The sequence below is a fragment of the Theropithecus gelada genome, chromosome 6 (genome assembly GCF_003255815.1).
Source record: "Theropithecus gelada isolate Dixy chromosome 6, Tgel_1.0, whole genome shotgun sequence".
NCBI classification, from domain to species: Eukaryota; Metazoa; Chordata; class Mammalia; order Primates; family Cercopithecidae; genus Theropithecus; species Theropithecus gelada.
Genome location: NC_037673.1, coordinates 61,902,312 through 61,927,638, shown reverse-complemented (window position 1 = coordinate 61,927,638; position 25,327 = coordinate 61,902,312). Strand labels below are relative to the sequence as shown.

At 38.5% G+C, this 25,327-nt stretch overlaps 1 protein-coding gene across 2 annotated transcripts; it reads right to left on the bottom strand.

The window, feature by feature from the left end:
• Positions 1-70: 70 nt before the first annotated feature.
• SHISAL2B (shisa like 2B) lies at positions 71-21,590 on the bottom strand. Of its 2 annotated transcripts, XR_003120000.1 has the most exons (4): positions 21,084-21,456; positions 17,676-17,788; positions 16,202-16,359; positions 71-272 (listed from the first exon to the last, which is right to left on the bottom strand). XR_003120000.1 is itself a non-coding variant. In XM_025389379.1 (3 exons), the coding sequence occupies exons 1-3, from the start codon at positions 21,272-21,274 to the stop codon at positions 139-141; spliced, it is 483 nt and encodes a 160-aa protein (XP_025245164.1). In that variant the 5' UTR covers positions 21,275-21,590; the 3' UTR covers positions 71-138. The 2 variants fall into 2 exon arrangements, 1 of the variants encoding a protein (XP_025245164.1); XM_025389379.1 differs by lacking the exon at positions 17,676-17,788 and having other exon boundaries at positions 21,084-21,590.
• Positions 21,591-25,327: the final 3,737 nt, after the last annotated feature.

Genomic DNA, 25,327 nt, shown 5'->3' with positions numbered 1-25,327 from the left:
AACTGATCAAAAATGCAGCTGTGTCTTGCTTTGTGAGTGACGAATTTTTGAAAAGCAATATTACAAACTGTTTCAAATGCACGCTTTATTTTTATTGCCCCATCTCTCCAGTAAGCATTTAAAACACAGAATTTTTAGTTAATAAGCAATGTAGATTTGTGTTGCATCCATTGTTTTTTCTTGAATTACATCATCAGCTTCATAGTATGTTTCATTCGTTGCATTTGATGCTGCATTTGAATTGAGGGCTTTGGTTTTTTCATTTGACTTGCCTGCAGATACACAAACCAAAATGAAATAATTATTTGAAATTATGACATCGAGTTTCACTTATAAAAATGTGCACTTAAAAATAATTTTTGTAGCAATATTGAAAATATATCCTGAAAATGTTATGTGTATGAGTGATAATTGAGTTATTTTGAAGTGGTTTTTGAGTATTTCTTTCTGAAAGTCAAATAAGGGAAATAGTAACAGAAACAAAAAAATTGATTTCCATGCTTACCTTTTTCCTCCATGCTTCCATGAGGAAAATACACATTTGATAAAAAGGTAACAATTTCTGAGTGACTTAACAAAAGTGTGACTGTCCCTCTCCTATGCATGAACTACATTAAAGCCAATCATAATAACTTGCACAACCTTAAGGCTTTGCCATTATAACTGATTTAGATGTGGTTTATTAAAAGGGCACAGTTGTGCCACAATCCCATTCACTCACTGCATATAAATATGAGTCCAAAATGAGCAAAGGTAAAAGAATATGGATCTTTACTGATCGGAAGTTAGTACTAAACAAACACAGCAAAGAAATGGATTATTCAATGAATAGTGTTAGGAAAGTTGAATGATTGTAGAAATAACTAATGTATCATTTCACCAATAGAAAATAACATAAATATGTAAAGAAGAGTGGAAGAAATCACAGACATTACTAATGACCTCCATGTTGCTAAATGCACAGTCCGGTTCATTCTCATCTTATTTGATTTCTTAGCAGCAGTTGATCCAGTTCTTTCCTTGGCTTCCAGGGCACCATTCTTTTTTACTCTCTGCTACCTTACCATTACTAATTACCTCCATGTTGCTAAATCCACAGTCCAGTGGCCAAAAACCTCTGGTCCTTGATGCCTCTCTTCTCTCTCACCCTACATCCAATCCATCAGAAATCCTTGTTGACTATGCTTTTAAAATACATCCAGAATCAGACCACTTCTCACCATCTTCACTGCTACCACTATTCTGTTTTCAGCACAACATTCAAAGAGCCATTCTTTAAAAACTAAGTTGAATCATGCCCTCTGCCCAGAACCCTCCATTCACCCAAGTCTTATACAGTGGCCTACATGATTTCATACACACACCATTAACCTCTCTGACTTCATTTTTTTCTACTTCATTCTTTGGTTCACTCCAACCTCTTTGATTAAACATTTCAGGCATGTTCCAGCCCTTGGGACTTTTGCACTGACTATTTACTCTGTCTACTATGCTCTTCTTCCAGATAATCTGCACAATAACTATCTTTTTTCCAAGTCCTTCCTCAAAAGTCATCTTCTCAATAAGACCTACCCAAAGCATTATTTAAAATTGCAGCCTCCATATCCCCATCACCAACCCCTTCTGCCCTCCATTTTTCCCCCGAAGCACTTATTAACTAATATAATTTACCTATTTATCATGCTTATCAGTTATTATCTGTCTTCCCTCACTAAAATTTAAGTACCACATTCCAAGAAATTTTTGACTATTTTGTTCATTAATGATGTGTCTATAAAAATGCCTTGCACATAGTTGTTCAATAAATATTAGTTGAGTGTATTAATGAATTAAAGGATAAGACAGAAAACTTTAAAACTGGGTAGCAAAAGACAAGATTGAAAACCAACTAGCAAAAAATATTTAGAGCAAATGATGCATGTCTAATATGTAAAGATCTTACATATCAGCATGTAGGACATTAACACCTTTTAGTGAGTGAAGAAAGTGACAGAAAAGATAAAATGACTAATAAACATGAAAAAGTTTTAATCTTGCTAGTCAGAAAGAAATGTAAATTTGAAAGGTGAGAAACAATTTTTCATCACTCAGGTGAGGATAAAAAGTAATTTTTCTTTCAACGGTGTAGCATGATGGGAGTGTAAATTGGTGCATACTTAAAGGTGTCAAATGTTCCTACTGTGTAATTTCACTTTAACAAGAAATTCCCAAGGAAACCATCAAAGATGAGATCTAAAACTTATAGACATCTTCTTCACTGGTTATTTTCAATACCAAGAAATGAAAGTAGCTTAAATTTCCAATGATAGAATTGCTAAATATCATGCCTGAGATACCATGCAGCCCTTTAACTTAAAAAAAAATAAAAATGGTTTCTAAGAAATGTTTAATTACATGGAACGTGCTTAGAATACAATGTCAAGTGAGAAGAATGTAAAACTATCAGCAATATAATAATAGTTAATACTTACATAGCACTTACTCATAACATTATCAGCCTGTCTGCTAAAGCCCTTTGGGATCACACATAAACTTGGTTAGGCTGATGATCTGGTTCTGCTTTCCTCTTCTGGCTCAGTTCACCCCACTCCCTTCCTTGTCTTTGGTGGTTCAGATACCCACAAGTCCTGTTTTCCCCAAACTTTCCCTGGTGTCTCCCTCTCTGCCCCAAGCCTCTTCCAGTTGCCTAGTGTCTCTAATTCTCCAGCCTCTTTTGCTTGAAGAATTCTCCTTCAGGTTTTAGAAAATCTGCCACAAACCTCCCTAAGGGGAAGTCCATTAGCCAAGACTCCTTCCATTAGAAGTAGCTACTGTACATCCTCTTCTTTTCACCATACAGCATATCTTCTGGATATGAGTTTTTAATTTTTTTTCTTCAGGTGAATCTAAACCTTGCCTTTAAGCATGCCAATACTTCCTGGCTTTGCATATTAATTGCTTTCTATAAGTAAACTGCTTTTTGCAAGTAAAAATATATATTAAAGATACTTTTCTATAGGTAAAATGCTTTCTAGGATCGATCAGGACATCCCTCACTCTGGGACGATTTCATGGTTCAACACTCAAAGGACAATATTATTTACAAGTTTTGAAAGATGTCTCACTGCAGCTTCCATATCTTACCCATAAGACTGAAACATGCATGGTATTGATCTCTAGGCTAATATTAGAAGCACTGAAATTTAAAATCTGGGGCCTAGAGTGGCACAATAATGACTTTATTTCAATTACTTCTCCTCTGAACTATTTTTGGTAGTAAAATAAGTTACTTTCTACTTCTAAACATGCAGTAAGTATAATTTGATTTTTAAAAGCTAATTTGTTGTAGGCACAGCATTTGCCAGCCTGGAAAATAGCCTTTGCCCAATCAGCAAGCAAAGCTATTTAAAATAAATATAGTAGAGAAAGATGGCATGAAAAATTTAAGAAATAAAAAATTATTGACTTTGCAAAGCAAATATTTTCTAAAAATTAGATTCAAATTTAACAAATAATAAACAAGGTTTATGGAAATTTTATCTTGTCAAGATGATTAAAAAATCAGGCATTTTATAGATTGTTTTCAAGATTTTGAAAGACAGGTTTAATTGGCCTCATGCTGTCTTTATTAGGGCTTATGATTTGGGAAATTAAGTCTTTTCTCTCAAAGAATAAAGGTTTTCACCTGTTTTTGAAATCTTTATGTTATCACCTTGGTTAAATGAATGACTTACTTTGCAATGACCTGTGATCCTATTTCATGATATCAAGCCTTTTAAACTTTTTATACTTGACACACTTTCCAAAGTCAAATTCTAACTTGAGTCCTCATTAATTTTTTGCCTTTAGTCCCCAGAAGTCCAAAAGAGACATATTTGGCTTATTGGTATAGAAATCATACAGGAAGCATTGTCAAATATGAAATGGTGTTTGGTTTTCTTTGGGCTATATTTGTATAAATGTTATTGGTGTGTGTGCCAAAATTATAGGAAACTCCTATAATTCTAATATGACTTATTGTATGTTATTAATAATTATAATTATGTAAAACTGTTGTATGCCAGAGAAGTAACAAATTGCTAGTCAAATGTGGTTTTAATAATGGCTGTCCTAAGACTTCTCTTGTTTTGATCCTCTTCAAAAGGTGGTCTATAATCAGCTGTAGGACTTTGATAGGTGCTCTTGAATGCAGGTTTTTAATAACTTTGGAAATTGTGACATTAGAATAAAAGAAAAAACTTTCAGGACTCTCAGAGAACTGAAATGTTCACCAATATCAAACAGGACCAGAGTTAACTGCATGGACTGAGCTAAAAGAAGACTGAAGTAATCTTTTTTACTTTTAGCTTAAAATGTTGCTCATCTTTTGTTTTTCAGAGTGAAAAAAACTTATTTTAAGCTATCTACAGCTTTTAACAATTGAGTAAAGTATACTCCTGTAAACAAAATTTGGAGCATATTTCTCTCTTCCTTATTTCTCCAGAATTTGTAAACTATTTGTGAGTTTTCTTAACTTATGGCAACATAGTTATTTGCGTAAGTGCAATAAGAATGTTTTCTTTTGCAACAGGGCACAATTGGAGAAACTGGTTGTTTTACCAAGGCTTTGAATAGAATAGCATGCTTTCCTTTAAGGAATCAAGCTTAACCCATAGAGCCAAAAAAAGCCCTTTGGGGAAAACTGGCCTCATACCGTGTCCTCATGGTTCCTGCATAGGGCTCCTAACCGGCTCCTAACCTGTGGTAAGTAAAGAATATCACATTCTAACAGGCCCAGGAGGTCCAAGGTATCTTGGGACCTCAAGAGGAGAGGAAATTACACAACTCATAGGTATTTGAGGATACAAACCTATGGCTGGGCTCAGCTTAAAAAAAAAAAAAAAAAAGAAAAAAAAGAAAAGAAAAGAAAAGAAAAGAAAAAAGTCTTATCTGAGATTCCTTGAGTTTCATCAAAGCCAAATTTTAAAAGGCTATTTGAAAAATAATTATCCTTGCTGCCCTTTATACAAATAATCAGGCCAAGCATAAGACTAAATCTTATTTTTGCAAGCAAATCAGTCCTATTATGATTTGTTTTTAATAAAAATGGGAGACTGGAGAGAGAAAAACTATGTTTCAAAATGAGCTATAGTACACTTGTTATTAGATTCTAGTCTTGCCTAATGTTTTTCAATTTTTATTCTTTTCTACAGTTTGGACTGAATTCTAAAATTTTTCCAGGCTACAAGTCTCCAAAATAATGTTTTTAATTTAATTTTTGTTGTTTCTTTTCCCTTTTTTCCCTAGTTTTTCTATGTTGAAATCACTGAAAACTAAGCTGTGCTTTCTTTAAAGCCCTGCAAACTGAAGCTAGACAACTTAAGCTTTAAAAGAAAATAACAGCAACCTATTTACATACATAAGTCGCTTCATACCTGCCTACTGATGTATGGACTTCAAAGTAATATGACCTATATTGATTTTCCAGGATTGTTCTGGTTTTGTTTGTTTTCTCTCTTCCTCCTCCTATTTTCTCTTCATAGGACATGAGACTTCACAACCTGCTAAAAATGAGCTTTCCTCATAATGTGGCACCTACCCATCTAGGAATGAACCATACTAGCCATGAGAGATCAGACCAAACCTGAGACCAGACTCAATTTTCTTCTAAAATACTTTCTCCAAAAGATTTTAAAAAGAAAAAGGTGGGAATGTGAAAGGAAAATAAATCCTGGGATCCCAAAATCACTAAGCTAAAGAGAAAAGTCAACCTGGGAACTGCTTAGGGCAAACCTGCCTCCAATTCTAAGTCATCCCTCTGAGGCTTACCTGAGACAAATGCATATCCGATTGCTTCCTCTGCCCTACTGTTTATGTAAAAATGCAGATTCACTGAGCCAGACTAAATTGTGTATTCAGTGGAAGGCTGATCATGGACTCAAAAGAATGCAACCTTTTTTCTCTTATCTACTTCTAACCTGGAGTTGTCTCACCTTACCAGACCAAACCAATGCACATCTTACACATTTTGTTTGTGTGTGTGTTAAGACAGTCTTGCTCTATCACCAAGCTGGAGTGCAGTGGTGTAAGCTTGGCTCACTATAACCTCTACCTCCTGGGTTCAAGAAATTCTCCTGCCTTAGGCTCCCGAGTAGCTGGGACTACAGGCACGCACCACCATGCTTAGCTAATTTTTTTAATTTTTTGGTAGAGACAGGGTTGCCCAGGCTGGCCTCAAACTCCTGGGCTCAAGTGATCTGCCCACCTCTGCCTTCCAAAGTGCTGGGATTACAGGTGTGAGCCACTGCACCCAGCCCATCTTACACATATTAACTGATGTCTCATGTCTCCTTAAAATACATACAAGCAGACTGTACCCCCACCCACCTTGGGCACATGTCTCAGGATTTCCTGAGGCTGTGTCAGGGATGCATCCTTAACCTTGGCAAAATAAACCTTCTGAAGTGACAGAGACCTGTCTCAGATACTTTGCGTTGACATTATGTAATATTTGAAAATCAAATTAAGGTGTTTGTAGGTTGTTTTTCACTTGTTTAATATTATTTTTACTCTTTAGCATAGCAGGTAAAGATAAAAGATCAAAGATTTAATATATAAATTAATTTTGTATTATCTGGGTGACATCTGTATCTTATATAAGCACCGATTTAAGTATCTAAAATTTTAATTTTTTTTGAATTCCTGGAAATCTAAAAAGTGTAATGTTAAAGTCCTTCGTGTTTCCAAAGCTTTTTACATACTTAAATTCATAATAGTTTAATCAGACTTTCAAGGTGTTTTGTCATAACCAATTTGGGTTTTTTGGTTTTTTAGTGGGAAATAAACTAAGGAAGTTATTTCCTAACTTAGTCATTCTGGGGTTCTCTCTAAGTTATCCCCATTCTGATGCTCTTGTTTCCATTATATATTTCTCTGGCAACAACTGAAGGAATTTATCTAACTTGTTTACTCCCCTCTGAGATTTAAAGGCTTGCAAAATACATTACAGTAGTATAGATTTTTATTCATGTATGACTTGTAAAGATCTTTATTCCCCAGCCTCAACTCATTATTTACTTGGCTATTGGATCCTTCTAACCAGTGTTAAGTACAAAGATATTTTTTTGATTGGCTTCTAAAGCCAAAGCAATTCCCCTAACAAAACCAAATTGCTATGTGAACAAGAAAAGATGTGTTATAAACACCATAACACCTCTAGCATTCACTCTCTTCCTGCAGGTTAGACAAATCCAAAAGTGCTTTTTTCAAGGTATATCCCTCTGGTAACTTAGAGTAATCGGACATATTGGGAAACAACTGCAGTTAGTGGAGCTGTAGTGATAATACAGTCCAGCTAACTACAGCTCTGGGATAATTTTAAAAGAGAAAGATAAAAATATCTCAGCAACCTCAGCATTTCCTAGTTTTATTTTAATCGAGAAACTAGTTTCTTAACCAACAAAATAGGGATAAAAACAGCAGCCTCTTTTCTGTCACAGGTAACAACATGGATTCAATTTAAATGAATCTGTAATATCATTGCGCTCCCAAGAGATTTGTCACACATAAAAATTTTTTCTTTTTTAATTTATTTTTCTCGTTAGTGGAGTGGGAATTGCCAAGATTCAACATCACAGTTCCTTCCTACTCAATTGTCAACTGCTCTTCCTGCTGCCTGCTACTTATTTCCATTCTTTGGTTTTTGTTGTTCTAGTCATTGTATGCAAATTTCAACCTTCCTTTAATCCTATACTTCCTAGACTGGCATTAAATTAAAGCTTTGGCCTTTGCCAAAATTTAAATCCAATTCATCGAACGAAATCTTTCTACCTATCCTTATCACAGGTAGGCCAACATAATTTTTCTGATAACAGTTAAATTTTATATTTATTTTCAAACCCTTTCTTCAGGGACCTAGAATTCTTCTGTGAACTCTGCCCTTGCCTGCCATTTCAAAATATCAAAAGAATGTTGGGGACTCCTGCAGGTCTTTATCTCGTGGCTATCAGGCAGAACTGTCATTAAGCCTTTCTACTATCATCTGCCAATGTCCTCCTAGCTTCTGGGTTACCATTCTGATGTTCTTCAGCAGCTTCCATGTACTAACCTAGCTGAGTCACTTTATTATTTAGTAGAAAATCTACACATCCCACTCATCCTGCAGTTCCTTTTTGCGGAAACAAGCAATTTCAAGTTTTTACCCTAAAAGTGTTTTTTTTTATTTGTAAGAGGATGTTTTCCCTTCAAATTTAATACGATGATGCATAGGACTGGGTGTGAGCTAAATGGTGAAGTGAGCAAAACTTATTGACCTCTCCCTTTTCAATGCCCTGCCCTCCCCTCAAGTATGTAGAGAGATCTCACATAAGCACAGTTAAAAAATTTATCATGAAAGTTAGAATCTTGGAATTGCCCTTTTGCTTTAGTCACTCATTAATGAGTGCAGGCAGTTCTATTCAGAAATTTTTTCCTACACTATTTTTTCCAGAATTCATCTTTTTCTTTCTGTATTGTTAAATTCTTCCAACCATTGATGATTAACAATATCTTACAGAGGAAGTTAGCTGATATTATATGTCCTTGAAATAAATGATTTTCAATGAGAGATTGGCTTCTATTTTGCTTATTGGTTTGAGCATGACTGAGGATTGCCTGACTCTGCCCTGAGGAGGACTCCAAAATGCTATTATAATGCCAAAAACCGCAATTACTTTTGCACCAACCTAATAATATAGGTAACTACTGAGCAATTTTATTTTCTACATTGTAGGAACAGAAGCAGTTGTATAAAATTCTAGGCTCATTATTTTAAATAAAAAGGTCTTTCTATTTAAAGGGACACAGGTGGCCTTTTATGCCATTGAATTCCAATTACCCTATCTTCTGCTAAGATCTCAATGAATTCCTTTAAAATCTTTCTGAAATAAACACTGATTACCATTAATAAATAATTTGGCAGCGTAATTCATAAGAGCTTTGAGCAAATGTTTTTGAAAGGACGTTAAGGCTATTTAGAAAAGTAGTTCTCAACTTCTTTATACATTTAGTACAAAACCCATCAAAATACCATTTGTCTTTTTAAAATTGGACATCGTGATTCAAAAGTTTATTTGGAAACTTGAATGTTACTAGAGTAGCCCGAAAACTGAAAAAAAAGGATGACAGGAGAGGGGAGATGGAGTCTTGTTTAATCAGATATTAAAATAAACTGTATAGCTACAGTAATTCTTAAAGTATATTACTAGCTTAAAATAAACAGATGGATCAATTTAACAAAACACAAAGTCCAAAACAGACCACAATATATGTAAGAATTTAGCTTATGACTAGTGACATTTTAAATTGTCAAGAGAAAAATAGATTAGCCAATAAATATTTGACAACTGACTCATTATTTGGAAAATTAAAAAGGCAGATCTCTACCTCATATTTTATACCAAAATTAAAGCTCCAGGAGTATTAAAGATTTAAGTATAAGAAAAATGCATTAGAAGAAAATATAGACAACTACATAATTACCTAGTACAATATAGTTATCTATAGGTATCTAAATATATAAATATAGGTAACTATATTATATTAGGTAATTATACAGCTAGGTAATTATATAATTAGATAACCATAGGTAACTATAACTAATTACTAATACTTTGAACTATATTAGAAAATGTATTTAAAAATTAACTACATTAGAGCTGGGCTCTGTGGCTCACACCTGTAATCCCAGGAATTTGGGAGGCCAAGGCAGGCTGATCACCTGAGGTTGGGAGTTCGAGACCAGCCTGACCAACATAGAGAAACCCTGTCTCTATTAAAATTCAAAATTAGCCTGGTGTGGTGGCTCATGCCTTTAATTCCAGCTACTCAGGAGGCTGAGGCAGGAGAATAGCTTGAACCAGGGAGGTGGAGGTTGTGGTGAGCTGAGATCATGCCATTGCACTCCAGCCTAGGCGACAAGAGCGAAACTCCATCTCAAAAAAAAAAAAAAAAAAAAAAAAAAAATTAACTATATTAGAAATCAAAAATCAACTATACTAGAAAATATAAACTATACTGGAAAATACAGTTACCTGTATTTTCTACTAATGCATTTATTTTTTATACTTAAATATTTTATCTTTATATCTTCTGGTAAGGGGAAAACTTTCTAAGTGTGAAACCAAAAGGAGAAAACACAAAAAAAGAAACTTCTGCAGTTGAAAATTAGTCACATATAAGATTTATTTGTTTGTTTCTCTGTATTTCCTAATTTTCCTATAATGAACTGATAATGAACTATAATGAATTGAGAGGAAGATTTTCTTTCAAGGGAGCAAAATATAAGACAAATATAGCAGACCATGCTGAGCCAGCCCAAATCCTATTTTGCTCACAGGCAGAATAAATGTTTGCATTATCTTTAAATTTGCTTTCCTTCTCAGTATTTCATATATAATTTATGCTTTTCTCCTAGACAACTGTGCCTTACTGCTAATTTACTTATCCCTTTTCATTTATATCATCTGTCTTTACAAAAGAGAACATGAAATACAGGCTTGTTGTTTATTATACCTATACAACTGTATTATTTTATTTGTGCCAAGCAGCTCTACTAATATTTGCCCTTCTAATTTTTATCAAAAATTCTGTGTCTAAGAACCCTTCTCTTTGCTCCTTCCCCCAGCCCCTTCTACAACTCCAGAGTATCAATAGATATTCAAAGCCCCAGGATAAATATGCTTTATATTCCTGGAGCATCAAGTTTACTCAGATATGAGAGGGAGAAGATGCTATTATTAGAGTAAAGCAAGTCATATTATGCAGTCAAATTGAAAATTCTCATAATTTTAAAAATAAAATGGGAACTTCAGATAATTTAAAGTTCATTAGGCTTAAAGCAGGCCTTTCTACTCTAGCCCTTAGAATTCTGGAGACACAGGTTCCTTTCTCTTACATAGTTGGCCCTCCATATCCATTGGTTCTGCATCTGTAGATTCAACCAACCATGGATCAAAAATATTTGGGGAAAAAAAGCATCTGTACTGAACATGTACAGACTTTATTTTTCTTGTAATTACTCCCTAAACAACACAGAATAACAACTACTTACATAGCATTTACATTGTACTACATCGTACTACATATTAATCTAGAGATGATTTAAAGCAGGGGTCCCCAACCTCTGGGCCACGGACCAAGCTAGTCTGTGGCCTGTTAGGAACCAGGCCGCATAGCAGGAGGTGAGCAAAGGGTGAGCAAGCATTACTGCTTCCCCTCTACCTCCTGTCAAATCAACATTGGCATTAGATTCTCAAAGGAGCACAAACCCTATTGTGAACTGCACATGCGAGGGATCTAGGTTGTGCGCTCCTTATGAGAATCTAATGTCTCATGATCTGAGGTGGATCTGTTTCATCCCAAAACCATCCCTCCCATACCCGACCTGGAAAAATTGTCTTCCATGGAACCAGTCCCTGGTGTTAAAAACAGTTGGGGACTACTGATTTACAGCATATAAAAGGGCCAGGCACAGTGGCTCAGGCCTGTAATCCTAGCACTTTGGGAGGCTGACACGGGTGGATCATTTGAGGTCAGGAGTTTGAGACCAGCCTGACCAACATGGTGAAACCCTGCCTCCACTGAAAATACAAAAAACTTAGCCAGGCATGGGGACCAGTGCCTGTGGTCTCAGCTACTCGGGAGGCTGAGGCAGGAGAATGGCTTGAAACAGGGAGGCAGAAGTTGCAGTGAGCCAAGATTGCGCCACTGCACTCCAGCCTGGGCAACAGAGTGAGACTCTGTCTCTAAATAAATAAATAAATACATAAAATGGAAAGCTATGCGTAGGTTACATGCAAATACTATGCCAGTTTACATCAGAGACTTGAACATGTGAAGACTTTGGTATCCGCAGGGGGTCTTCAAACCAATCTCAATGAATACTGAGGGACAACTGTATACATTTAAGGATACTCTGGTGGAAAAGTTTGAGAAGCAGGGCTCTAAGACGCCCCTTTAATTGCTCCTCGGTTAGCCATTAATTCCTCCACAACCTGTGGAATGAGCCCTCACCCTCAGAGTGTAGACTCAGAAGGATGCCTTTCACACAGCCATCTGTTTTCTCAGGAGCTGGACGTCCTATACAGAACAATTTACAAGCAATAGTATTCTTTTAAACATTGGCATTTGAAGCATGCATAACCCGAAACACAAAGTTTAAAAAGAAGAAAATGGTTATGGAACACAACTTAAAGACCGATCAATTGCTTCAGCAATAGGTCCTCTGTACAGAATGAGCCCTAGGGGTAGTCCAATTACAGTCTACAATCACTGCCAGAGACTAGCTTTTTTCAAGATCCATTCCAAACGTTGGAGCCTTAAATTGTAATGCAAGTCAACAGAATAAAGATATACTATGCAAAATCTTGGCAAAATTGTCTAATATTAGACTATTTTAGACTCTCGTCACTTATAGAGGGAAAAAAAATTCAGTGTCCTAAGTCAATTTAGTGTGTACACAAGAACATATTTCCCTTTAGGCCATTCAGATTTCCTATGATGGAAACAGTTTCAACTGTAAAAATCAACCTGAAATATCGAGAGGCTGACCCATGAATTTTTTTTCAAATTTTTTATTATACTTTAAGTTCTAGGGTACATGTACACAATGTGCAGATTTGTTACATATGTATACATGTGCCATGTTGGTGTGCTGCACCCATTAACTCGTCATTTACATTAGGTATATCTCCTAATGCTATCTGTTCCCCCACCCCCTCCCCACAACAGGCCCTGGTTTGTGATGTTCCCCACCCTGTGCCCAAGTGATCTCATTGTTCAATTCCCACCTATGAGTGAGAACATACGGTGTTTGGTTTTCTATTCTTGCAATAGTTTGCTGAGAATGATGGTTTCCAGCTGCATCCATGTCCCTACAAAGGACATGAACTCATCCTTTTTTATGGCTGAATAGTATTCCATGATGTATATGTGCCACATTTTCTTAATCCAGTCTGTCATTGATGGACATTTGGGTTGGTTCCAAGTCTTTGCTCTTGTGAGTAGTGCCACAATAAACATACATGTGCATGTGTCTTTATAGCAGCATGATTTATAATCCTTTGGGTATATACCTAGTAATGGGATGGCTGGGTCAAATGGCATTTCTAGTTCTAGATCCTTGAGGAATCGCCACACTGTCTTCCACAATGGTTGAACTAGTTTACAGTCCCACCAACAGTGGAAAAGTGTTCCTATTTCTCCACATCCTCACCAGCACCTGTTGTTTCCTGACTTTTTAATGATCACCATTCTAACTGAGATGGTATCTCATTGTGGTTTTGATTTGTATTTCTCTGATGGCCAGTGATGATGAGCAATTTTTCATGTGTCTGTTGGCTGCATAAATGTCTTCTTTTGAGAAGTGTCTGTTCATATCCTTCGCCCAGTTTTTGATGTGACCCATGAATTTGGAAAGGACATGGGTAACTGGTGAAACCAATTTTCCTCTGACATAATATTTACTTCTTGATTTATTATGCAAATATTCTATTATGTTCCTAACCTTCAAGACATTCCTTAAAGGCAATAAAGCCACAGACTTGCTTTCTCAATAGCTAGAACACTGGCATCCATTGCTAGGTAGTAGAATCATTGGAACGGAACATGCATATTTAACGAAGGGTACAGCAATGTGTAAATATCACATCAAAGGCTCGCTTTCAAATACAAACAATTTTCTCTTTCATTCTAGTGACATTTGAACTATTTTATTTTGGGCTCTCCACTTTGTCTGATTTGGTTAAAATCAATGCAAGGGACCAAAATCACCTCATTTGAAAGCAGCAGGAAGTCACTGATCACTTAAAATCCTGCCTTACCAATAGCACGCATTCAGGAAAGGTGTACTGAATTGATTTGCCAATTTGACAAAATATACTTGTGAGAGGGGCAGAATAAGGATATTTCTTTGCAAGTAAGCAGCCTCATCTAACTGTAATGGACTTCCTCACTCAATAGCAACAAGAATACAAAATTTGAATCAACAAGCCAACTAATTCTGTTGCTATGTTCTGAAGTCAATGTGAAATAAAATTTTGGAGCAGTACCTAAGCTAAATCTGGAAAAATAACCAATTTTTATTTAGCACAGTGCATTGTATAGAGAAGGCGGTCAATGAATGTTTTATGACTGTGACAGTGACAATATTTTGCCAATGTTTCTCAAAATATGCTCCTAGTATGACACACATGCAGTGCTACCCCATCCAATTCATTCATGGAATATTTGCTATGTGTTCTAGGCACTGGGGATACAGTAATGAGCAAACAAGACAAAAATTCCTACTTTTCTGGGACTTAGTTTCTACTCGGAGTGGACAAAAGATAGACAACAGGTAAGTAAAGGATATAATATGTTAACGGTGAATGCCTAAGATAAATTCAAAGCAGGAAGAGGGTATTAAATGTTGAAAGGGAATTAAAAATGCAGATAGGGTAACCAGGGGAGAGCTCCTGGGAAGGTAACTTTTGAGTAAAGATGGAAAGTGAAAAAGTAAGTCATGCAGATATCTGAGGGAAAAGCATCCTTGACAATAGTGGAAGCATGTGTAAAGACCTTGAATCAGGAATTTCAAGGAACAGCAAAGGGGCCAATGAGGCTGGGCATGCGAAGATAGGAAATATAAGGGCAGATCACAAAAGTCCCCATAGGTCATGATGAAGACTGTTTTCTCCATTGAAAGAGACAGGAAGCGATTAGTGTTTTCAGCAGAGGAGTGACATGACCTGACTTGTGTTTTAACAGGTCTGCTCTGGCTGCTCTGGAGAGCAGACAGCAGGGGAACAAGGACAGAAGCAGCAAGAGGAGCTGCTTGTTTTAAAATGCAGAGCCTGGAATTTGTGTTTTTTAACAAGCTCTCTATGTGATTCATAGGCAGTCAAATTTAAGAACTGCAACTTTAAATTACCTAAGCAATTGAGACAAAAATTGATTTTACAATCTGATTATTTGATAATCACTACTCGACATCCAGTGGAGAAACTGGGCCTAAGTCATTTGTACTAAATTCAGCTAACAACCTATCATTTCAGCCATGTAATCTCCAAACAGTACTTCCGGAAGAGAACTTTCAAGGAATCTTGGCCCCCTTGTTCTGTGACACAGGATACCCTCTGAGAGGTCTCCTCTGCAGAGAAGGAAATGAGAGCTAATGCAATCGCACAGTGGTGATGTATTTGATAAGGTCACAGAACAGGTACCCTATAATATGAGAAGTTTTAGGATGCAACTAAAATAGAGTATATGGGTGAGGACTTTCCTCAATTTTTTTAACATAAAGATTTTCATTTTATTTTTACATGGAAGCAAGTAAGCACTTGTGTGTCATTCTAAACACATATATAAACCCTAAATTTAACAATCTGTTTATATATTCTACATATAAATTATTGATAAATTCCGTATATATTTTATAATGTATATTCTAGATTGGTTTATATGTGCATCTCACAATAAAATTTATAATTAGTACTTTTTAATACACTATAGAAATTTATATTCACAACAGTTAAAAATTCTTTGTGATTGAGTTTTATAATGGTAACAACTAGCATTTGCACAGCACTTGATGATTGAGATAATAGGACCTAGTTCCACAAACCATAAATAAACATTATTTCTACTTTATAGTCACACTATACACATACAAATCCCAATATTTTAACTAGTTTGCAATCTAGCCAATATATCTTCTACTTATTTTTTGTTTCTTTTATATGCCTCTGAATTATTTTATATGCCCCTCTGAACTGTGTACACAGTAGACACACAGATAAATTCTTAACTGACCACTGACTAGCCAATCTAGAGTGATGAAAATATTTGGTTCAGAGAATAAGTTATCAAATACTTGTTTCCTCTATTTATTTGACTTCTTTGACCCCATCTAAAAACAAAATTTTTAAAATTTCAAGAGGATAAACCTTAATAACCAGAAGGAACATAAATATATTTAAAGCAGATTTACTGAACCAATGGTTTAATTTTCATGAGAATAATTACATCCTGCTGCTATTTTTCCTTCAGCACAATTTCCCTAAAGTATTTCATCATTAAGGCCTGATTCAATGTGAATTTTTAGTAAGACACATAGTAAACTGAATTTTTAAAAAGCATTCATTGTTAACAGTATGATCACCCAGGCACAAGTTATTCTTTTGGATAAAGTTCAGGTAATTGGTAACAAATAATAGATACTGATTACCTTCTTGAGTGGAAGAAGCCTCTAAGTGTTGAAGCTTAAGGCCAGTGTCTAATCTTTGAGGCTTTGTATACAGAAATAAATAGCAAAGGACACAGACACTGATGACAAAGGCGAGTAAAACAAGGGCAGCAATTCCTAATCCAATCAAGGCACCAATGCTGAGGAAAACAGGAAAAAAACATGTGTCACACAAAGTGGTTCACACTGGTTCAACTAAAGAGAAGGCATAAATATATCGTTAGTTCTTGCTCTCAGTCATTCATAACCAAATTGTATTTTAGCATAAACAGTAACTGATTGAAATCTACAGTTCACCTTTTTCCATCACCAAATTCTTGTATTTTCTCTGTAGGATTTTCGAGACCCTGTTAAATTTATACATTACTTTTTTTTTTTTTTTTTTTGAGATGGTGTCTCATTCTGAAGCCCAAGGTGGAGTGCAGTGGCACAATCTGGATTCACTGCAACCTCTGCCTCCGGGGCTCAAGTGATTCTCATGCCTCAGCCTCCTGAGTAGCTGGGACTACAGGTGCATGCCATCATGCCCAGTTAATTTGTTGTATTTTAGTAGAAATGGGGTTTCACCATGTTGCCCAGGGTGGTCTCGAACTCCTGAGCTCAGGCAATCCACCCACCGTGGCTTCCCAAAGTGCTGGGATTAAAGGCGTGAGCCACCACTCCTGGCCAGCCTGTACGTTACTATTAATAGGGAAGATCATGTGTTCATATTATAGGTTAAAGGTCACATGATTCTTTTGGGATAATTCTAAAACATCTCCATCAAATAAACCTCTATTATTCATATATTTTAGAAGCAAAGATCAGGTTCAACAACAAATGATGAACAGAAAAATATTTGTTTCTGCAAAAGCACTAAAGACATATGTGAAATGCCATTTGTTGATTTACAAAGCCAAAACTATTATAAAAAAGGAGAAAGCAATTTGAATTAAAGGAAAATGGTATTTGTGAAATTCATGTCAAGTTTATGTTCAGTTTGACTTTTTCCTTTCTAAAGGGGCATAATGTCAATGGCTTCTAGCATTAAGGAAGAAGCCCTTATATTTTTCTCTAAAAACAAAATGTGTATCTGATTGTATTTGCTCCACCCTAAATTTGTAATGATTCCGTCTGATACAGTTACCTCTCAGTCTAATCATTTGAGAAATATAGTTTTCATAAGCCCGTGAACTGAATACTACTAAATGGGAAAAGAGCTTGGGGGAAAAAAAAGCATTATCTTAAAAGACTAATATGCTAACACGTACTTCTTGAACCACATTTTGTTCTAATTAAAATCTACCAATAGATTTTAACCTATAAATAGATTTTAATCAATTTTACTCAAGAACAGATACTTCTGTTGACTTTCATGGTAGTGTTGTATACACTTGTTTAAAGCATTTGAGAGTTTAGCTTGTAGAAAATGTTCAATAAATGGAAATAAATAATAATTGACTGCTGATTGATCTACCTGTATTTGGAACATACATCATTGAAAAGTAATGATCTTTTTCTTCATTATCTTCCTGGCTTGCCTTTAGGCTTCTGCTCTTTCCCTGGGATTAGGACACTGACAAGTTTAACCTGTACCAAAAGGGAGGGGAGGGAGAATTTGACCAGGGATGCCAGGAGCATTGTTGCTTTGGGAGGAAGGAGAACAGAACTGAAAGTGAAAAGTTAAGTTCACTCCACTTGTCCTTCATTTTAGGAGCTAGAACACCCCTGCAAAGAAGAGATTGCCTCCTGAACCACACACATGAAGTCGACTTTCAGAGATTCTTGTGCTTGTTTTATTGTCAACCCAGTTCCACTAGCCTTGTAGACAAGTGAAGGCTGGGGAAATTTATGGCTAGAGTCACCGTAGAGCTATATATTTCAACTTGGGGTTTGCTCTCACTGGATGCACTCTCATCTAAAAGGTAGACTCCCTATATTTGGCGACTCCTCTTTTATACTTGTTTGCACCAAACCTAACTTTTGTGCATTTTAAGTGTCAGGGAAGGTTAGGATCACTTCACTATACACAGACACATGTGAATGTAATCCACTCAGTTAATATTATCTGGTGCACAGAGCAGATAAGAGGCTAGACATCTGGAAAGATTCTGCAAGCAAGAACCTGATTATTAAAAAATCTTCAAGGTAAAAATGTAATTTAGTCTATTTGAAAGCAAAATTGTTACTTTAATTAACTTCCACATACACAGTGTGGGCTTTCAATATACAAATTATAAAACCAGACCATTAAATTTGAAAGAAAAACAAAAACAAAGCATGCCATCCCTGCTTTCTGTTAAAAAAGAATGTTCTTCATAATAGTGACAAATAGTTTCAATGTCATGGTTCACTTTATAAAAAAGTTGCTTTATGGCTGGGCGCAGTGGCTCACGCCTGTAATCCCAGCACTTTGGGAGGCCGAGGCAGGCAGATCACGAGGTCAGGAGATTGAGACCATCCTGGCTAACATAGTGAAACCCCATCTTTACTAAAAATACAAAAAATTAGCCAGGCATGGTGGCAGGCGCCTGTAGTTCCAGCTACTCGGGAGGCTGAGGCAGGAGAATGGCATGAACCTAGAAGGCAGAGGTTGCAGTGAGCCGAGATTGCGCAACTGCACTCCAGCCTGGGTGACAGAGCGAGACCCCGTCTCAAAAAAAAAAAAAAAGAAAAGAAATGTTGCTTTATGCATGCAAAGCTCTAGGTATAAACTCTCGGTAAAGATGGAGCTCCAGGAGACTCCTTAAATATTCATTTCAATAAATACTTTAATTAAATAGCCACTCATGCATGGCCCTGTCCAATAGACCTTATTTTCCCAAGTCCTGGAGAAGATTACCAAGGAAAATCCTAAGAACATAGGGAGTCATCGGAAGAGAAAAGATGGGAGGGGGCCAGACACAGGAAAGGAAGAATTATCCTTTCCTCAGCACCCTATGGCAATTGTTTTACAAGCTTTGAGAGAGGGTCTGAAGCTGCTGTCACATTAATGCAGCAATTCTCCTACTTAGGAAGTTCATTTACCTTGCGATAGCCACAGCTGTGCCTTTCTCCAGCCACTATAGAATCTCAAAACAAGGGCTAGTGACTCTTCACAGTTGGACTATTTTAAATTAGGAGTGGAGAGCAAAGAACAGAGGGGAAATGAAGCTCTAATAAATTTACCTCCCTATTGTGTTCTCAGAGCTCAGTAATTCACAGGGACCCCAGGTTTAACACTGCCAACCGACAACATCAGTTGAAGTGATTTTTCTATTTCCCAGGGAATGGAGCTGCACTGTCCGTTTTGTCAGTGCTGAATGAAGACCCCAGCAAGCTGTTCACTCCTTTGTGTCCTTATAAATCTTAGGAAGGTTTTATGTCCTCTATTGCTTGTCACTTTGGAACTATTCAGGGATCTGAAAATCTCAGGCACATTTTCCAATTGAGTTTGACTTAGGAATTGCCAGTCTCTGTTGGAGGTGCTTCTGCCATTAGTAACGCCTCCAATGACCCAGAGATAGATTACTCTGTTAGTTTCCAAAAGGCCAGATAATAAACCAGTGCAATACAGATTTCTTCCCCATGTAATCTACTAAGGATAAGCTATCATTATTTTCTGACATTTTGCCCTTCTCCAGCAAAATACAACTTTGTCAGTTGAACTTACTGGAAGGTAGGCACTCCTGTTGAGACTTTTTGATGCTTCCAATATAGAAAAACATGTTAATATTTTATTGCTTCAAGAAGTAACATTTAGTCATTTGCTATAGACTTGGCCTGTGTGTTAAATTCTGGGTCATGTAGGTGACTGGGAGACATAATCATAATACTTTATCTCTTACTAGCAGAATCCATCTCCTCCAACCCCATAAACTAATTAATATGTACAAAACAATTTAAGATGGGAGCTCTTTCCTTGACTGTCGAACCCCTTTCATTCTCCAAGCAAAATGAAAAATTAAGTTTAAAGTTTGCAGCCCTTCAGAGTGGAAGGGGGAAAAGAAATTCATAAGGAAAATGTCTACATCAATACTAGTTGGAATAAGTAAAATAAAATTGCCACTATAGGAAAAAGAAAGAAGACCCCACCTTAGAAAGTCTCTTCACATTCCAGCAATAGCCACATGGCTCAGGTTTCAAGAAAGGGGGTGTCCTGTTCTACAGAGGGTGTGTATAATCATGGCAACCAAAAGCTGTATCTTTCTTGGTGTCTCTTCAATTCTCTCCAGGGTAGGGGTCAGATCCTCCAAAAAGGGCAAGTCGTAAAGCCCAGTTGCTTGCGCAGGCCCTCAGGAACACACACACACACACACACACACACACACACACACACACACTCTTTAAAAAATATATGTGTATTTTAAAGAATACAGCCAATTCCTTCACATCCCTCAAAGAGTCTTAAAATACTCTGATCCTTGTTAATGCAGTAAAAAGAGCCCCAAAGGAGCCTCCTTTCTCTTCAAATACACCAAATAAACCTAAAAGAGGATTTTAAACCTTCCCCTTGGGTTATCTGCTTGTCCTCCCGCTCCACCAGTAGGGCTGCCAGCCTGGGACTGGTCCCCGGCGAGGGGAGAGCAGTCAGCTCCCGGGAGGCGGGCGGGGAACCCAGCGGGGCCAACCGGGAGGGCCCCAAGTGCGCCCTGGGCGCAAAGCCCGCGCTCCTCCAGCGCGCGCCTCGCCTCCGGTCCCGGCTTCTGGGGGAGTTTCGAGCCGGGGCGAGATTTCTCTCCCTACCCTCACCCGCCCTCAGAAGCTCCGCTTCCTTCCGTAGGGACCCAACCCAGAGCCGATGGCGGGGACCCGGGGGACTCCCCCTGGCCCTGGCGTGGCTCCGCTTGTCGCCTCCCTAGCCCCGGGCCCGGCCAGCCGCCGCACGCGCGGGCTCTCAGCCCACCTGAGGCTCCACATGTAGCTGTGCTTGTAGGGGAAGTAGCTGCCCGGCTCGCTGCAGCAGTACTTGAGGTCGGCGAAGCCGCAGCAGTACTGGAGCGCGGCCCCCTCGCCGCGCCGGGGGCACTGGAAGGGCTCCACGAAGCTCTGGTTGAGGCTGTAGTAGCCGGAGCACAGCCTGCTGTCCTCGCTCATCGCGGGCAGGGGCCAGAAGAGGCTCGCGAGGGGCCCGGTCTGCTCTCGGATCGCACCGGTCCAGCACCTCCAGAGTCCGCGGACCCCTCTGCCCGGACTCAGCTCTTCCGATCTGGGCTCTGGCTGCCCGGGCGCTCAGTCTGCCCGCGCCACCTCTGCTTTCTCTCCTCCCCTTGTCCACATGGTGTCTGGGCGCCTTACTCTCGCCTCTCCCTCTTGCTGCTGAGCGGTCGCTCCTTTTATCCGCCCATCTCGGCGCCCACTCCCCTCTACTTTCCCTCACTTCACCAGCAGCCTGGAGACCTTAGCTATCCCCACACCATGCCAGAAAGAGCTTTCTCCAGAGGGAAAAAAGGAGACGTGGGACATGTTTTCAGTCCAGGCAGATGCTGCCAAAGTTGCAGTTTTCCTGCCTAGGGACAGGGCAGGTGGATTCTGGGCAAACAGACCAGGTCTAGTGGAACCTTAACTGCCCAGCCATAGACTCAAGGAGTGGAGGAGAGGACCAGCTAAAAGGCAGTGAACAGTAGTGAGGCGGCGTTGGTGTTCTCTTTCTTTGAGAAGTAAATGTGAAACATTAAGATCTGCCCATTTAAACATAAAAAACAAGAAACAAAGTCTCCCCTAACAACTGGCCATGCTGCAGTTGCTTTCTGTGTTCAGCTAAAATATCCAGAAAAGTTAAGAAATGCAAGACATGAAGGTAAAGAAAGTGAGAACTTTCTAGAGAGGGAGGCAGCCAAAGGAAAAAAAGGCAGAGGAAATAGGGAGAAAACTTCAGTCAGTTTTGATGTGCTGTAGGAACTTCTTTTGTCTCCTTTTTGTTTGATATTCCCATTTTCTTGATTGGTTTGTTCACAAAGGCTTTTTAAAATAACGATGATAATGCATGCTTATTGTAATAAGTCAAGCAATGCTTGGGTGTATAAAGAAAAAGATAATAATAGCCTTATGATGGGAGAGGAGGCGATTATAACATTTATAAAATGTACAAGATAGAGTATTGTTTCTTCCTCTTCATTTCTGCTTCCTTCCCTTGGCCAGGGCCTTGATTGGATCCCAGATGTCGAATTTTACCTTGTTGGGTGCTGGATGTTTTTGCATTCCTATAAATACTCTTGAGCTTTGTACTGGGATGCAGTTAAGTTCCTTGGAAACAGTTTGATTCTTTCAGGATTGATTTTAGTATTTGTTAGGCAGGACTAGAGTAGCCTTTAGGACTGAATTTTTCCCCACTACTGAGGCAATACCCTTCGAGTTATTCTACCCAAACCTTGTGAATTATAGGGCTTACCATTCTGACTGGTGGGAACACAAAGTATTTTCAGCCTTGTGAGGGCTGCAAGGATTGTTGTTCCCTCTGTTTCTTTCAGGTGGTTCTTTTCTGTGGTTCAAGTTGAAAGTTTCCTCCCAGGCCTGCAGTGATCGGTATTCATGAAGACTCTGGTGATGTCCAAAGTGCTCTCTCCCTCTCACTACCTCTCTTCCGCTCTCTCTTTCTCTCCAGCCCTCTCCTTCTGGTACTCTGTTCTGCTGCCTCTAGCCACTGTTCCCTGGACTTCTCAGACCACTGAGTTCTACCTGGCTTCTACCTTCTTGTACTGCAAAGACCTGAAAACTCTCTCCTGCCAGTGAGCTGGACTCATAAGGCCCACCTCACCTGTTTCCCCTCTCTCAGGGATCACTGTCCTGCAGTACCTGATATCCATGTCCAAAACCAATTGTTTCAGGTATTTTTGTTGTTTCATCATTTTAGGCAGGAGTGTCCATTTGGTCCCTGTTATGCCCCTACGCCTTAGCCAGCGGATTGGACCTGATTCAAAGTAGGCCAGTTAGGGTCTGTCCCCTGGAAATGGAATTCCACCCATGTGGACAGGAAGCCTCAAGAAGCTAGTGTACAGGAAATAGAAAAATGAAGCAAACAGTAGCAAAAGAAAAGGTGGGTAGAAGAGTGCTGGCGGCTTTGCAATTCTTGATCAAGTCCTTTCTGGAAGCCCAGGGCATTCTTAAGAGTTTCCTGACATGTCCTATTTCCTTATAGCCAAAATCCGCTTTTCTGGCCACAGTGCATTCAAGTTGGATTCTACTGCTTGCAGCCAAAGGGTTGTAACTCAGACAGGACATCTTCAGGCAAACGTGAGGGGAGGAGGCAGTTGAAAGGAAAGAATGGAAGCTTTTTATTCAATGGATCAATTTCCCTTGGAAGGGGGAGAAATATGCAGCACTAGCAGACTTCTCCTCCCGTTACATGAGAGAGGAAAAGAAATTTGGAGACAAAAGAGAGGAAAGTTTTTCTGGAAATATTGATTGTCTCAATAAAATATTATTGAGAGCATGAGACAACAAGGTGGAACTTAGGTGCTTGACAAGAATGGGAAAGACGGAGTGAACACTGTAGGGAGCATGCCTGGGTAGAGGCTGAGTGGAATAAAAGGATCGGGTGCATCGCTGAGCGCCCGCTTTGGGCTAGAAATCACAGTCTTCAGGTAGAAACTCTCCAACAATGAACGGTCAACAGTCTGGGAGCAGCAGCAGGGAGTAAACAGTGAGATTTATCAGGATGATTCTCTGGGGCTATCACAGCAATCACAGATCACCTCAGCCCCCTCCAACCTCCAAATACACATAAAACACAGAAAAATCCAGAGACAGGCATGACCACAGAGGCCGAATTTCACCAAACTTGGAGTACCTTGAAGCCTCTGAACAAAGGAGCCTTTTACCATATGAAGCTTAAGGGCAGTATTAAGACTGTGGCTTTAACCAGTTAGGAAATCACTTGACCTTGTCTGCTGTGTAGTCCCATGTGACTAAGTCCCTAGTTACCTTCCTCCAGGCAGGAGTTCTGATAGGGAGTAGGGTGGGGCTGATCCCGCACCAAAAGATAGCCATCGATTACATCTTTTATTTTCTCTTCTTCTTGTATCACAAGAAGAATTCTCCGTTAGAGAATATTCTGGAAATAAGGAGACAGTTTTGGTTGTCATGATGACACTGTCCTGGCATTGATGGTAGATAGCCTGACCCCCTGCAATATGTATATGAAAATGAAGAACTGTATGTGACTTTCAAATGTTCTACAGTTCATTCATGTAGATGAAAAACCTACTTATAATTGTCTGTACCTAGAACCTATCCTTGGATTACAAACAAATACAACGTTTTTCTTGAATTTTCCAGGAATACAACTACCATGTAAAATGAGGGAAGATTGTTACTTGTTTTGTTTGGAACTCTACCAAGATTTGTTCACAAAAAATTATGTGCCAATAGTTATGTTGCTCAAGGGTTTGTATTTGTGTTGCCAACACCACACGCTGTGTCAGCCTGCATTTGTACCGTCACTCCACAGTGATTTGTAGCTATTGCATGCAGAGTATTGATGTAAGCATTATGTCTTTTGGTACAGTTGTGCTTGAGCATTTACATATGGAAATACTGTATATATTTTATGGTAAATTACACTCCTTTTATGTATTCTTTATATTATAATAAAGGCATTATATAGAATTACTGTATGTGTTTGCTAGGTCCCCCATAATAAAGTACCACAGACCAGGTGGCCTAAACAACAGAAATGTATTATCTCACAGTTCTGGGGGCTGGAAGTCTGAGATCAAGATGTCAGCAGGATTGGTTTCTTCTGAGGGTTGTAAGGAGAAGAATCTGTTCCGGGATTGTCTCCTTGACAGGCCTCGATTGCTGTCTTCTCACTGTGTCTCCACATCATCTTCTCACTGTACTTGTCTCTGTCCAAATTTCCTCTTCTCCTAAGGACACTCTAGAACTGGACTAGGGCCCACTCTAGTGACCTAATTGTATTTTAATTACCCCTTTAAAGGCTCTGTCTCCAAACATGGTCACATTGTGAGGTATTAGGGGTTAGGACTTCAATATATGATTTCCTAGAAGGACACAGCTCAGCCCATACCAATTAGGTATGTAGACACATCCTATTTCAAGATAGCAAAGGGAAAGTTATAGAAAGATTTCTGATAAAATGGGGACATTGAGTCTGATAGGGCTGAGAACTGCGGGTATGACTCCTCACAG

Excerpts from the sequence above, each read along its gene's own strand:
- SHISAL2B (XM_025389379.1), bottom strand. The coding sequence starts at position 21,274 with ATGAGCGAGGACAGCAGGCTGTGCTCCGGCTACTACAGCCTCAACCAG. Across the intron at positions 16,360-21,083 it reads AGCTACATGTGGAGCCTCAG|CATTGGTGCCTTGATTGGAT; the intron begins GTGGGCTGAGAG and ends TGTTTTCCTCAG. Across the intron at positions 273-16,201 it reads GGCTTCTTCCACTCAAGAAG|GCAAGTCAAATGAAAAAACC; the intron begins GTAATCAGTATC and ends GTGTATCTGCAG.